This window comes from Gadus chalcogrammus, chromosome 15 (assembly GCF_026213295.1).
Source record: "Gadus chalcogrammus isolate NIFS_2021 chromosome 15, NIFS_Gcha_1.0, whole genome shotgun sequence".
NCBI lineage: Eukaryota > Metazoa > Chordata > Actinopteri > Gadiformes > Gadidae > Gadus > Gadus chalcogrammus.
In genome coordinates, this window is record NC_079426.1 from 16,679,421 (window position 1) to 16,695,841 (window position 16,421).

At 46.1% G+C, this 16,421-nt stretch overlaps 1 protein-coding gene across 3 annotated transcripts in view; it reads left to right on the forward strand.

Moving 5' to 3' along the window:
• Window positions 1-16,421, forward strand: part of LOC130404284 (C-terminal-binding protein 2-like) — a 65,103-nt gene that overhangs the window by 20,596 nt on the left and 28,086 nt on the right. For all 3 annotated transcript variants that reach the window (XM_056608939.1, XM_056608938.1, XM_056608941.1), the window contains one exon: window positions 298-496. In XM_056608939.1, the coding sequence (XP_056464914.1) occupies window positions 439-496 (58 nt within the window). In that variant the 5' untranslated portion in view covers window positions 298-438. The remainder of the gene's footprint in view (window positions 1-297; window positions 497-16,421) is intronic.

Consider the following 16,421-nt stretch of genomic DNA (forward strand, 5'->3'; position numbering starts at 1 on the left):
ATCTTTTAGATATGAATTCAAAAACATACTTTTTAAAAAAGAATCAGGCAAGTTTGTTGTTTATTGTTTTTTTCTTTTAAAACATCACATTATCTGTATTGAGCAGACCTTTATATCTCATATCCAAAATATGAGTTTGACCTTATTGCTCAGACTCTGGAGTAAACAAAACTTTTTATACATTTGCTTTATCTTATCGCTCAGATGAAGCAGGGAATACAAACGCAACTCAAAGGCCACAATATCTTTTTCATTTCCATGAAAGTTTAATCTAATATGAGAATGTGTTCCTTTCAGGTGTGAGACTTCAAAGTGTGCCCTTAAGGGCTTCCCTGTACCTGGCGGCCCCGTCACTGTGGAGCTGACTGGCTAGTGGAGCGCAGACAGGAGGGCGGAGATCCGGACGGAGCAGAGAGAGGCCCCTGGAGCGGTGAAGGGATGGCGCTGACGGACAAACACAAAGTGAAGAGGCAGCGGCTGGACAGGATCTGTGAAGGTGAGCAGGGCAATCCTACTGCCCCTCTCCTACTTTATCCTCCTCTTCTCTTTTTATCCTCCTCTTCTCCTCCAATTCTCTTCTCCTCTCCTCCTCCTCTCCTCTTCTCCGGCTCTCCTCTTCTCCTTTGCTTCTCTTCTCCTTTTATTTTCCTCCTCTTCTACTGCTCATATCTTCTCACTCTCGTCTCCTCTTCTCCCCCTCTTCTCTCTTCCTCTTCTCCCCGTCTTCTCTTCTCTTCTCCCCTCTACTCTTCTCCTCATCTCCCCTCTCCTGTTCTCCTCTCCGCCCCCTCTTATCTTTGTCTCTTTTTCCTCTCTTCCTCTTCTCCTCTCCTCTTCTTCCCCTCTTCTACACTCTTTTACTGCTCATATCTTCTCCTTATCGTCTCCTCTTCTCCTGTGCTTCTATTCTCCTCTTCTTCTCTGCGTCAACAGAGATGGCTCCTTCCTCCTTCTCGGTTTAACATTCTCTCATTAGCTCCTGCTGCGTTTTCCATATTTAGACCCGGGAATGCTCTGCTCGCTCCTGGGGGCGACCTTCACAAGAGTACTGGTGCACCAAAGAGAAGCACCGGCCGTTTCTAGATAAAAGTATGAAGACTATTGGGTGCTCCTCAATGCAGTTGATGTAAAATGCTGATTCTGTAGAACTTTTAATTGAGTACCAGGAAAGTGCTGATGAACTTTAGCCTGGTCCTACCAGACTCTCGTACTTCATTTCATTTGCACAGAGAGTCTGGACCCACTCAATTGACCAACGTTAACTCACTTGAAGGCGGGTGTCTGTTGAAGTTTAAAACTATTGGATCTGCCCAGTGCCTCTCTGGATCTGCCATAACCAATCGCTAACGTATGGTTCTGATGTATGTCATCCGCCGGGACCCGTCGGGAATCACGTTGCGCGCAGGCTGTAACCAAACCAAAAACCGTGCGTGAAGATGTCCGTCAACGAGAGCTGATTATAACTTTATCGTTCTCAGTCTCCCTCTGTTTGCTGATTGGACGCACAAAATTTGGATGGAGAAAACCCGTGAATATACCGCAAACCCAGACGTTGTACTGAAGGGAACTTAGGCGGGCGGAGCCAGGCTATATGAACTTATATTTTGGTGGTAAAATATATTGGCTAAAGACTTCACCATGGCAATGATAATGCAGGTTTCAGTAGTGCTGAGGTTATCGCATGCTTGCCTGGGTAGTTTTTCAAACAGAGGAAAATGCAGACAGTGTGATTAGGATAAGAGGAGGGCATAGGAAGATTGAAACCGAGATTGGCAGTGTGTTCATCGTTAAAATGACATTCCAATCAGAGGAGGCACCTGAGACATTGCAGTGGATTGCGTCGGTCCTCACACTCGCTCTGTCGTCGTCGTCAGTCAGCGCAGCACGAGAGGGATTCTCCACTAATGAGAATAAACAAAACAAAAGAAGCCTTGTGTAATGTTCCCTTTAATGGTTCCCTTTAAATGGAACTAATAAAGGTTTAGAGATCATAGGAGATACAAAACACTCCTGAAAGCCTGTGGACTAATTAAAAGTGTCTGTTGAAGTCTCTGTCGGATATATATAGAGACAATAGAGTAAAAGACGTCGTATTGTGCCCAGATGCACAGTCAGCCAAAGCCTTTGTTGTGCATGCAGCACAAAAAGTATATTTTTTGTTACTCTTATACCCCTTGAAATCACACTGACATTCATTGCCCAACTCTATGGATTATTATTGTAGGCGATGTAGTCCCACGGATGGAAGCTGTAGCGGTATCCTAACTCTGCCTTGGGACCGCAGCCACATGGGATGTGGCTCTGGGTTCCCCACTTTATGTTTTTGGCCCTACCGCAAGCCCTTGTTTTCCCAAACAAACACTTCCTCATCTGGGCGATTCTTCATATGCACAGGGGAACCGCACCGCGCTGTCTTCTCTGAGGTCAGCGAAGCAAACATCGTAAAATGCTGTATTATAGTGCGGACCCCTCCCCCTTTACACACACACGCCACACATGCTCTCACACACACACACGCACGCACGCACGCACGCACGCGCGCACGCACGCACGCACGCACGCACGCACGCACGCGCACACACAGACAGTAAAACATTTGCATGTGTGCGCCCACACAGACACACATAAGTCACTGATAGTCACACACACAGCCACACACACCCCAAGGCACCACAGACAGCCGCTGCAGCGTCCAGCACAGACAATTAGGTCACTTCAATGACTATAATGGGATTTTTTTTTTCTTTCTTTCGTTCTGTCCCTTTTTTCTTTTTTTAAGCAGTTACTCACCGGGCTGCGGCTCTTGAAAATGTGAAACGGGTGATTCATATCGAGGAAGTGAAAAGATCAGAGGGCCGTGAATCACACAGTCTATATGAGGGAGATAAATCTGTTCAGCCGTATCAGGGGGGAGGAAGAAAAAGTGTGTGGGGATGGGGGAGGGGGTCGGGAAACAGGCAAGGAGTGGTGCTGTACGTGAGATACGTTGATTCCTGTCCCCACTTGAAAGCCACCCACGGTTATCAGTAACAGGCAAGGTGGGACCCATGCTTGAGGTAGAACTTAACGTTAATATATATTTATATATACATATATACACATCATTTTATTTTTCTTCTTCTTCCGATTAACGTAGAAGCTGGGAGAAGTGCAATCAGAGACATGAAGTGGGATGAATTTGAAAGCATTTTTTTTTTTTTTTTATCCATTTCGTAAGAGAGACTACCAGAAGGATTTGGAAGTGAGACTGAGTGGGAGAAACTGAGAAAGTTGCTACCGTTTATCTTTTTGGACCAATAATGGGGCCACAGTTTCTCTCTCTCTCTCTGTTTAATGAAAAGAAGGAATTGTTAACATCTTCTTAAAACATTGTGTACAGCAGGAGAATATATGTATGTAAATACTGAGGTTGGTATTGTGTGATTTGTTATGTCCATCTTTCCTTATACTTGGATAATGATTTATGATCATTGATTTTTTTTCAAGAGCAATTGTTTGAAAAAATTGTCTTTCCTGTAATACTGTGATATATTCCGCCCTCAAGTGTTCTCATCAACGTTTTGTGAGCGAAACCCATAATACATCGGCCTGGCAAAATAGCAACAGCACTCAATGGATAAGATGTTGGCCTTCACAAATATACGGTGCAATTAGTCCCTCTGTTGTATGTTTGATATGTGGCCAAAGTGTGTACAACCCCAATAAGAGGGCCGAGGCAAACAGCTGTTAGGAGCACCAATCCCTCTCTCTTGCTCTCTATCTCTCTTGCTCTCTTGCTCTCCCTCCCTATCTCTCTCTCTTGCTCTCTCTGTCTCTCTTGCTCTCTTGCTCTCCCACCCTATCTCTCTCAGTCGCTCTCTTTTTTGTCTCTCTGTCTCTCTCTCTCTATCTTCTCTTTCTTTCTGTCTCCGACTCTCTGCCCCTCTCTCTCTGTCCCCCTATCTCTCTCCAGCCCTCCGTTCACCCCATCCTTCTGTCTTCTCCATCTGTGGAACCAGCATGCCTGGCTCGGGCACCACCAGAAGCTGTTGCCACCATCATTTAGCCAGAGCTAACTGACTGGTCTGGGCATCAGCGATGGGACATGCTAGAGCTGTGTGAGTGCAAGCAGAGAGAGAGAGGGAGGTGAAAGCATCCGCCCCCATGTCAATGCTCTGATTGTAAGCATGATGTACTCCAAAGCATACACCACACGGTGGGGCAGTGGCATTTATTTCTGAGTGGGAAATGTGTGAATTGATTGCTATAGTCTGTGTGTGTGTGTGTGTGTGTGTGTGTGTGTGTGTGTGTGTGTGTGTGTGTGTGTGTGTGTACCAATAATCACTACTGAAAGTAAAAGTATGATTTTTTTTTTCCTTTGTTTGGTGTTTGTTTATCCCACATAATCAATGAGGATTTCTAACCACATATTATGAAGTTACTGTCTGAAAAAAAATACCTTCTATCTTTAACTTTTTGCAGGAAAAAGAGTTCATTGTCCCCAGATGCAGAGGGTTTATTCCCTGTGTTATCCTGAACATTGAAGCCTCCCCCTAAAAAGGAACTACCTGCCCACTTCCCTAGTGGCCTCATTCTTTCCCTTCCTCCTCGTCCTTATTCCCTCCATCCCTCCAGCTCTTTCCCAATCCTACCACAGCCACTGGCATTCTGTTGATGTATGAAGTCATCGGAGCACTCTGAGATTCTGCCTCTCCCCCCCACCATCTCCTCACCATCTCTTAACCCCACCCCCTGTGTTTCAGGCTCCAGGCCAAAACTTACAGTGTGTGTGTGTGTGTGTGTGTGTGTGTGTGTGTGTGTGTGTGTGTGTGTGTGTGTGTGTGTGTGTGTGTGTGTGTGTGTGTGTGTGTGTGTGTGCGTGTGTGAGGACCATGGGACAGAGTACTGGAGGGTGGTGCTGCAATACCATTGGGCCTTGTGTTGATTACATTCTAAAAATAACCAAATGAAAAAGCAAATTCAAATGTGTGTGGTTTCAGACTATTTATATAAACTGTGACTCTTGAACAGTTTCAGGTTTATTGTATGTACGGATATTTTTTCTACACGTATCTGTTTTTCCTGTTTGTTCCTCATCACGTCATATCACGTTTGTTTCACGAAAAACCTAATTCTAAATCTTCCGCTCGGAATTATAAAAAACTCCTGGCACATCTGTTTTCAGTGAGAGACCAGAAAAGAACAAGTGGCGGTTGGAGAGCTAATGAGAAGCAGTGAAAAGAGATGCATTTTGGGTAAACGCGCTCTCTCATTCACCATTTACCACCGGCAACCCAGGGCATAAGGGTGTTGAGAGAGGAGCGAGAGAGAGAGAGAGGCAAATAGAGAGTTTGGGCTGAGGTGCTTTTCGCTCATGAGACACTTACTCCTGGATCCATAATGGCTCTCAACAGCCCAACTCTGGGAAAACTATTCATAATGTCACCTAGCGCACCGCTAACATCATCATATTGATATACGCTAGCATTGATGTGTTCACCATAAATAAAAAACGAATAAAAAAATGTTTAAGGTATTGAGATCCATTACGGAAGGCGTAATCTCATTGGACTCACACAAACGCCAATAAAGTCAACTAAATCTTTCTCAATGTGAATTGTAATGCCTGTGACAGTCATATTCTTTTAACCATATGCCGGCTTTGTAATTCCATTTCCAGTCACTGCCTGCTGTCCCCAGCTCATGCATAAGTCAACATGTGTTTAACATTCAAATCATGCCTGGAGCACACGAGTTGGACTGAAGGGAAGAGGTTATTTGTATTTCTGTTGCAGGCAGCCCGGTATCCATTTCTCGTTAGTCTTGTCACTTATTCATGTATGCATGTCAGGCCAAGGCTATGGGTTTGGTTAGGGTATGTGTGTCTGGAGAAAAAAATAAAGAAAATGAAAAGAAGTGCATATTAACAAGGAGATGCTTGCCACTCGCTGACTGCTGCATATCAACACAGTCCGAGCAAACACACACACACACACACACACACACACACACACACACACACACACACACACACACACACACACACACACACACACACACACACACACACACACACACACACACACACACACACACACACACAGTAGAGACAAGAGGATCAGAAGGATCACCCGGGCTGGATGTACGTACTCTCGGCGGTACGTTTGTGTGTGTGTTGAGCGGAGGGGCGGGTGGACAGACGGACGGACAGAGCGAGAGGGATTCCAGATGGGATCGTCGCATGTGAACCCTTCAACTCATACAGACTGAGCATTCAGTAAGTGCGAGTGGCGCACGCATTACAACTGTGCAGATGATGCGAGCACACGGTTCAAGCCCGCCGGTGGACTGACCCCTCCCCCCTCGCTGGGCTGCATTATTCATCTGAAGGCATGGCGTGGGTGCTGAGTGACAGGGGGATGCAGGGGGTTTATTAAACGTTAGCTCCGTGAATCCACGGGTCCTTTACTCTAACCTGCCTCCCCTCCAACAGCAGACCGTGCTCCCCAAGTACAAGAAGGACTCTTGACATTCACATTAATAGATGACAATTTCAAGGGCAGCTAGGTAGGCTAGTTGGATGAAGTTAAAGAGCAATGAGGAATCAACACTTTACCTGCATCACGTAACATTAAGTTACGTAACAAACCTTTACAAGAGCAACCAGTTGGACCTTGTCAAAAAGGGATTGAGACACATTTCAGCGTATATGGAGGCTAAAAATCCCAAAATGGCAGCCTCGAACAATACAAATAAACTAAATAGCAGACCAACTTAAAGTACCACTTTCTATTGCGGCTTTCTTCCACTTTCTAAAACCTTGACATAACGGCCATAGTGGTCTTAAGCATCCAAAGAGTTGCTTTATTCCAAGGGGAAAAGGCTGAATGATGTATAACATGGTGTTAGCAGCAGCACAAAACCCCCCAGACCTCGAATTTTGTGGCACAGATGGCACTGATGGATTGAGGATCCTTCACCCCCCTTGTTGATACAGCCGTATGGGTTGGACATGTGTAAATCCCTTGTACACCGGGGCATTCCATCCTGTGGTTCTGAGTCCTGGTATGGTGCATAGGGTTTGTTATGGCATCAGCCGTTGTCCTGTGGGAGTGGTATATGAGCTGATGCACCCTTAACCTCTGCTCTGCATGACGTTTGAAACCGTCAAGGATGGTTTACAGTACGGCAATGTATAGGTGCTCAATCGTCAAAGACAACGTGAAATGGCTTTCAGAGTGCTTCTTACATAGAGTGTGATGTTATCCCTTGGGATTTGATTGGGTGGGGCCAGCTGAAACGCTTGCCGGCCATGCCCAATGCGTGCTATAAAGATGGGAGAGGGGGAACTTAAGGCCATACTGTTGGCCGAAAGCCGGCAGCTTTCCAGAAGTTTCCCTCTGAGCCCAAATAATTCAGCAGTAGAGGAAGTTATTACAGTTTATTACATTTGGTTGTAAAATATCTAATAAACTGATTTGACACCTAGGCCTATTCATAAATTGTTGAATAAGTGAATAATAATATCACTGGAAATTAGCTTCAAAGGTGAAACAGTCAAGTTTAATTTCCTGGTGAGATCCTTTATGTATTCAAGAAGGTCTTCATTTCAATATTCTGTTCTCTTAAATTAGCATTTTTTCAAATTACTTGCAGGTCATTTTGTTTCATTAGTTTGTATTCAGATTTACCATTGACTAAATATTTTCTCCTTAAATTAATATTTGCTAACAATTCAGTCCATCCAGCACTTATTTTATTTGAGTGTGTGTGTATATATGCCTTGGCATGTATATTACCTTTTTAATAGTTGCACTTTTTTTTAGTTTAGTCTTTTTCCGTGACATAATTATTCAAAGTCTTGATCGGAAGGAAACGGTTCATAAAGACAAATTTCACACTTGAAAAATAGCATTTGTGGAACATCACTCAAAAGTTACATTTTTAATGAAATAGACTTGCGTGATCAAGGCTGTTTCAACATACAAATACAAATAAACTAAATCGCAGACCAACTTAAAGTACCACTTTCTATTGCGGCTTTCTTCCACTTTCAGGTCCTATTACTACATTACCACAGAATTAAGCCACATTCAAGGGCATTGACACTGCAAGGAATCCCTTATTACAGGCATCCTTTAGCGTCAGGGAGAAAAGCATATCACGTTTTACCTGAAAAAAAACAATTCAGGGTTGGCAGTACTTGGCACCTACATGTAATTGAAGTTACGCCACCGGAAGTTATTGTCAGCTGATGAAGTTCGGTTCATTTCCCTGAAATGACATCTCTTGTATGCAGTGGAAGTGCTTTCTCTAAGCATGCAACATAGCGCTATTATATTTGCTCTGAAAGCCTGTGCTTAATTCCTAAATCCCTTTGTTACAACAAATCTGGTTCAGTTTGCCTAGTCTGGCAAATAATGGCACATCAGAATGCAAAAGTTTGAACAATTTACTTCGACAAAGTATGTACCCAGAGCATACAATTTTGGCCCAGCATCCTCACATGTGAAAGCACGGTGCCGTGCTCAGAAGATATTCTTCAAGAGTTTGGGAAAAAACTGAGGGGGTAGCCTGCTATTAGTATATTATTCTGGTGGATACAGTTTGTATTTAAATAGGGAAATACATTCACAGACACGTTGTAGTGGGGAAGGGCCATTGGGGAGAATGGCCAGTAATATTTGAACTTTGATGACGATCTAAACCTTTTGATGACATTATCCTCAATAATGCGAGATTAAATCTCTAGGATGATGGAGTTGACTGGGTCACAGTAAAGGGTTAGGTAGCTTGAAACTTTCAATATAGTGTTGAAGGACTTGTTATTCTTTAACATTCCTCTGTCCATGTTAATTTCCCTTTGACAGACGTAGCCAGGTGCCCATGACACGCAGCGATAGACAGCACTGGTTGCATTAATTTATTTATATTTCTCTGTGGGCTGCCATCGCTCCTCCTGTCATGCCGAGCTGTGAAGAGGGAGGAGTATTTCAACACTTCACCGCTCTCCAATCCCTCCTTAATTACAAAACCTTAATTAACCGAGACAAAAACAACACGGGTCGGTCAACTTTACACTGTCGTATTTACACATGCCTTTTCCCTGGAGCGCTCCGTGCCCGCCATGCTAATGTAAACCGTCCATCTCAGCACGGTCTCAGGTGGGGAGAACAGTGCAGCAAAAATGAGAATAATGTTGGAGAGCCATGTTGGAAGTATACAGTGGGATGAGAGTGAACACTTCTTCCATTAATTAATGAAGGAGTCATCGGGTGACCCACGTACAGTGCAGGAAGCTGGGAATAAATGTGGATCTGCCAGGCCACCTCCCAAGCCACAGATTTGTCTAAATTGCCGGTCGTGTGTTCCTGTTTTGGACGTTAATTGTGTTTTGTTGGGCTGCATGGCTTTACATATGCAAAATAGAAAATGTCTGTGCAATTTTGGGTCTCAGCGGTAGACACAATATGCCTTTATTAATTCTTTGATGTGTCGTATTGTACTACATTTATTTTAATTTTAATGACCAATATATAAAAATACATATTTTACTTTGGCATTGTGGAATTAGGCCAATTTCGACTGGGGTTGTCAAGTCTTGACAGGTTGCTGTCTTTGAAAGCTTTTGGTTATCCAGAATTCACTTGTGTTCTCTTTTCACAATGTACCTGCAAACCCGAAAAAAAACCACTTATTTTCTGCAAAGAGTGGTAGTCCATATTATGGGGCATGGCGTGTGAAGAGGATCAGAGTAGCATGTAGGGGAGTGTTGTTCAGCTGACTTAGTCTGCCTGTGAAAACAGAATGGTTATCAGAAAATCCTAGAATTAAAGTAGTGTTTATTATGTTGGTATGGCTGCATCTTATTGTATTATTTCATCGTCTAAACATTGCCTTATATTTGTCTTTATTTATTATTTGGTTATCAAGTCTATAAAGGGTCATGCACATTGCTTAATGTTTCCTCTGAATCCTCTTCCATCGCTTGCCGGTTATTCATGTTTCATTTCAAATGCAGTGAGTCAATTTCCAATCTGTTATTCATTTACAACAGTGAGCAGCTTGGTGAAGGTGACATCTTCCAATGCATCATTGACATTTGAGAGTTAATTGTGCAGTACTTGTGTTCATGCTTCTAATGGTCTCTTTGGGCCCAGAGGATTAGTATCCAATCAGGGTGGGTGGATTTGATGTTTACTGACAGCGCGTGGGACTTAGCAGTGAGAACTGTGTTCATTTCAATGGACCTGTCTACTTTGCCTCGCCTCTGTTCCCCCTGGCTCCTGGTGGCTTTGAGTCTGCTCAGGCAACTAACGGGATAACCAGTCGCTGAAACAGACTGACGACACCGCACTCCTGTTGCCTCAGGTAAGTGATTCCTCCAATAGGGTGGGCCAAGTCATAATGTGGGCGTGTCCTCTGAATCGTCGTCATCACATTGCGTTGCGTGTCCGCGATACAGTTTTATCTGGTTCACGTGACGTCACAGTGGACAGCAGAATTATGCCGGCTTTATTAAGTCTTTAATCCGCAATAGCAATCGGCAGAGCGAGTCAAATGTCCAGGAGAAGGGGGAGATAAATCCTCCTGGATTAGTACAAGCCCCTGCCCATCCCATCCCTCTGACCCAGCCCAGCCCGCTCTTTCTTGGTGTGTTTTCCACTGTATGGCTAAACCACCAGTGGACGATCATGTCAAGCTAACATCCTGATATTGTGCCGTTTGTGTAGTAGTTCGGTCACCTCTGCAGCCAACGGATGTGGTGTGTTGCCGTGTGTTTGTGTGGGTGTCCTGTTTCCTTTTGCACAACAAGCCAGTGTGACAACAATTAATTATTCAAGGATCGCCGGCCTCAAGGGAGTCATCTGATACACTAGAACCCAGCAGAGAGCAGAAATTATTACAACCTGATATCAGGTGAAACTAAATACCTGGCTTTGTTTTTTTTGCCTCATCTTCCACTCGGCCTAGTACTTTTATTTTGATGTTACTGTAACAGAAGACGTGAAAGGGAACACCTGTGCAGCAAGCTACGTTTCTTCTTCTGCTTCTTCTTCTTCTTCGGTCCGCGTAAACAGCGTCTACTTCCTGCCTCCTTCACTCCAATGCTGGTCCCCAACAAGCAGACGAGCCTCGGTCGCTCCCACAGCTGGGAACCTTTGGGTGGCAACGAGGGTCAGTGGGACAGGTCCGCAGACGGTGTTTACGAGCAACAAGCGAGGGTCGCTGCCAGGAGGAACTCCCTGTCCTACGGCGAGGGAGGAGGCTGGTACGAGCCGCAGCCAGGGGTTCGCCCCCCTGACCTGGATTTAAAACGCGACCCATATTCCCACCAGGACGCACTGTACGGAGCAGGCTACCCGGAGCGACTCGATCCCCGGGCGCAGAGAAAGGGCTCTGTGCCGGAGCTCACCCAGTACGAACGTCCGACCATGGCTCACCGCGGCTCAGTCGGACATCAGGAGTACTATCCCCATGACCCGGCGATGACTCCTCGCCAAGCAGATGGATTTTTCCGGGGAGAACATCAGCCTGTCCCGCCTCCCCCGCATCCGCTCAGCAGGTCCGCCTCCCACTTTGGTATGAGTCCGGGGGCTCGCGCCCCTCCCTCTCCTCTCCCGCCGCCGCCTCCACCTCCTACCGCTCACGAGATCAACCGGCTTTATAGGGACCCCGGAGCTGTAGCTAGCGCGGCTGCCAAGATGATGCCAGATGGCCAACGCATTACCAGCAGAGCGCCGTCTCCAGCTCACTACGGCACAGAGCATGGCTCCCCACGCTACGCCAGTGAGCCTCCCGCCATGAATCAACCGGGATATACTGATATCAACGGGCATCCGGTGGATCCACAGCAGCCGGGGGCCGCTACCTGTCTGGTGGTGGACCCTGCCTGTCAGGGCATCGTCATGAGGCAGGATGCAGGCTCACCCTTCACCATCCAACAGCAGCATCAGCTCCAGCAGCAGCAGCTGCAGCAGCAACAGCAGCAGCAGTTACAACAGCAGCAACACTTGCAGCAGCAGCAGATTCAGCAGCAGCAATTGCAGCAACAGCAATTGCAGCAGCAACAATTACAGCAGCAGCAATTGCAGCAGCAGCAAATCCAGCAGCAACAATTGCAGCAGCAACAATTGCAGCAGCAGCAGCCCCTGCCCCCTCCACCAATGTCTGTTTATGACCCAAACCTGCAAATGGCTGTTCCGCTTGGACCACCGCCTGCTCTAGCTCAAGTAGTCGCCCCGGTCCCAGTCAACATCCCTGCTCCGCCTCCTCCAGCCACTCAGATCCATTCTCCTCTTCCACCTGTTCCTCAAACCCCTGGACCTGTGGACCCCAAGAAGACTGACCCAGAGTTTGTGGCTCTGCTGCGAAATGAGGGCCTCTCGGAGCGCACCATCTCGACACTCATCCAGCAGGGCTTTGACTCTACGGGCATGCTGGCTGTCATGGAGGAGAACGACGTCCGCACCGTAGCCTCGAACCTGGGCCAGGCTCGCGTCCTTGCTCGTTTGGCCCTCAACTGCAAGCGGCCCACTGATTCTCTACCGGCCCCAAACCAGCAGCAGCCAGCCATGAGGGGCCGCTCCAATAGCTTCAGCCACCGTTCGGACATCTACCAACACCAACATTACCAAAATCAACCACACCTTTCCCAGGCTTTGGCAATCGACCCGCATCTAATGCCTCCACAGACCCCAGGAGGAATGCAGACCATCTCCCCAAGAATGGGGGAGATGATGGGACGGAGGCCAAGCAGCGCCCCGTCCCAACAGCTGATGGAAGCCAATGGAGGATACCACGGCCAGGCACCACGCACCCCGGGGCCATACACAGGAGCCATGGTACCTGTGCAGCCACGGCCCATGTCGGCCTACTCCCAGCACTCCGGTATGGGCATGCCCATGCAGATGATGCCTCAGCAGATGACGGGGTCAATGTCCGCCATGTCTTTCCAACAACTGCCGCAGCAAATGCCCTTGTCGATGCCGGCTTTACAACAACCACAGCAGGTACCGAAGGCGTACTCCACTAACTATACTGTGCCCATGGAGCTTATGAAGAGAGACCGGAACCTACCTCCGTCACCCATGCACAGCCCACACCCTAGTCCACAGATGATGCGTAAGACCGGGGGACCCAACTCTGATTGCTCAATGGTGGCTGTGTCGGGGCCCATACAGGGCCAGGGAGGCTCCCAGGCACCCATGCAGAAGACGAGTCGTCGCACTGGACCGCCAGTCATCATGTCCAGCATGGCTTCTCCTGATCTAAGTAAAACACTTTTCTTTCTCTATCATCACTCAAACACACCCTCTGGCTTTTCAACCGGATGGAGTCCATCATTATCTTGGCTCTCTTTCAGAGGATGGCAAGATGTTGGGGCTCATCTATTTCTATCTTTTCCATTCATCAACTTTAATTGTATGAATGCGGTTATTATATGTGCCAGTGTTGCAAAGTAGCCATAATCGTGGATGCATCATTCCAATTCATGAAATTGATTGTGTAAATATTTATTGGAAGTACAATTAGTATGTGCATTAAAAAACGAAATGTCTATTTTCTAAACAAATCATAATGTATTACGGGCCTAACGTATCTGTCCAGGTAGAATAGAGGTTATTCCTCCAGTATCATTTCATACATTACGACAGTATATGAAACCTGTTCATTCCATTATGTTTGACCAGTATAGTCGATTTGTAATGCTGCATCCTATGCATGGAATGATTTCTGTATTAAGCCCTGCTGCTCTGCAGGGATGACTTATTTGAATAACCCTCGATAATCCATCCACTGCCCTACTTCTGGTACGTAGTTGTATGCTTCAATCCCTGTTAAAGGAATTCTTATCTTGAGATGGTTATGCATTCTTTCCCATCATTTCTTGATTATTAGTATTTATTTTCCTGTCAGATTCTTTTGGTGAGGATCTGTTTGGCAGATAAGGCTGTGCGACAGCTGTCCATATCCATTTTGAAACGTCCTCAATTTCAACAATTGTGCTGTCACAAGCTCTCGGGCTGACAGGTAATCTAACACAGGCAGTACTTACGTCCTTTGACATCCTTTTATTTGGTAGAGATCTTGAATGTCTTTCCCTCGCAATCTCACTGAATCGGCGGATCTGTTTACATATTCTCGTGCATTCACGGGTATGTAATCATGCGTACACCATATGAGCTTGGGTGTCTGTATCCCTGTTGGTGGACTTGTTTACCACGGCGGGACACATTGAACATGCAATGTGACATCAGAACACAAACCACAGCTATAATGGCAAATATATCATCAAAGACACCCAAGCTGCCTTACTTTGTGATGGCTAGATTAGCAGCCGCCACGATGACGTTCAATCTGCAGTTCTACATACTCGACAGCAGCTCTTGTGCTGTGCTCTGTCTCCCTGTGTCCCCCTCACAGACTCTACAGTTGTGAGGATGGATGTAGGACTGGGTTATGCTAATAGGAGCGCTTGAGAGTCGCCTGGAGGGCCTCTTGAGTGGACTGCGCCGGGCGGCTGTCTCCCCGCCCTGCCTCAGACAAGGTGCACGGCTCTGACCTGCACAGAATGGCAATCAGCTGTGTTCTGTGGTTTGTTTGTTTGAAACTGTCGGTTCTGTTGAACACAAATCCTACGCTCCTACTCGCTAACTGCCAATGACAGCACCAGGGAGGATGCTGAAGTTTATAGTGTGGAAAATTAAAAGGGAAGCAGAAGTATTTTTTACATTGAGTATTGAAGGTATTTTAATTTAAATAGATCAATTTAAACTTGATTTTCCATTAAAACAGTTATATAGGTTATGTTGGGTACACTGTATGCAATCACTTCTATAGTCTGCAACATTACACTTCAAATACGAACAGGATCCCCTTATCACTGCCTTTTTTCTTCAGTAGAGCGATAGACATCAGTGATTGCAGTCACTATGGGCTGATTGTTCCATCTACACCAGCTCATCGCCAACATGTGTCTCTCTTTCTCTGTGCATGTTGTAATGAGAGAGGAGATGGCTCGGTAATCCGTCAAATCCTCCCCTTCCAGCGCAGAGTTAATCCACTGATTCTGTCATTTCCTACAAACCAGAGTCATGGCTCGATATGCTGGGCCACTGCCAACCGCCCAGCCAGTGGTCTACGGAGAAAACCGCTGACCTGAGGCGCTCGGGTTGTCCTTGTTTTTATGTGGTCGCTTGCAAAGTAGGAAGCATGCTCTGGGCGGGATACCGTCGAGTTCTTTAAAGATAAAAGAAATTCTTCAAAAAGACAACACGCTACATCCAGAAAACACCTCATTTGAATACGGCTGACATTTGCTGCCTTTGTAATTTTATCTGTTAATGGACAGCACAACACAGCCTCTAAAAGCACATTGCTTAATTGTTTGTTGCTAGGCAACATTGTTTTTTGTGATAATCATGGGCAGATTATCTGCTGGTTAGGAGGGGAGGGGGTGAGAGGAAGGAATCGTTGTAAATGTAAATGTTACATCTCTGTCTTCCACATAATATCCAGCAGTCAGCATGCATTTAGAAAATATGGATAATAGTCTTGGTTGGAGGTGGATGCACAAATAATTACTAATATTTTCTTTCTATAAAGGAGATAATTAATTAATTGTAGAACCAACTGATTACAATTCCACATTTTGGCAAAATCGGAATGTTATCGGGCTAGGTAGAAATTGCTTTGTAACAGCAGCAGGCAATACGTAATGATCTCACATTCCTCAAAATCCAATTTACATAGAGCTTCATTTTAATGTCCTCCGACAATTTATTAGTTACACCCACACTGAGACAGGAGGGTATCTCTTCTCTCTCTCTCTCTCTCTCTCTCTCTCTCTCTCTCTCTCTCTCTCTCTCTCTCTCTCTCTCTCTCTCTCTCTCTCTCCTCTCTCTCTCTCTCTCTCTCTCTCTCTCTCTCTCTCTCTCTCTCTCTCTCTCTCTCTCTCTCTCTCTCTCCTCCCAATATGGCCTGTGTAAATGAGTTTGGCGTGTCCTCTCGTAGCGTGGCCGGGGAGACCCTGCCTCTCTTTAATAACCAGCTAGGATTCTCTCCTCCTCCCCCTCCCCCATCCCCCTCCCCCCCTACTCAATCGCCATATATGGTAGTGTGAGGCTCCCAGCACTCCCTCACTTCCACCCAGGGCATTGCGTGGGCTCACATCTATGAACTCGAGCCAGGCCATCTCATGCCAACACAGGTCAGTATGGTGCCCCCCCCACTCCCCCCTACCCCTTTGCTCAGGCCTTGTGTGATGATATAGGGTGTGGTTGTTTATTTTTTGTTATTGTTGTATTCATTGTTTTGGAGAAGTTAAGATTGTACATCAATGATGAAGGGCCAGAGAGAGAAATGGAGAGAGAAAGATAGAGCTAAAGGAAGGGAGGGAGAGAGATATAGGCTAAAAGAAAGGAGAGCATGAGAGATCT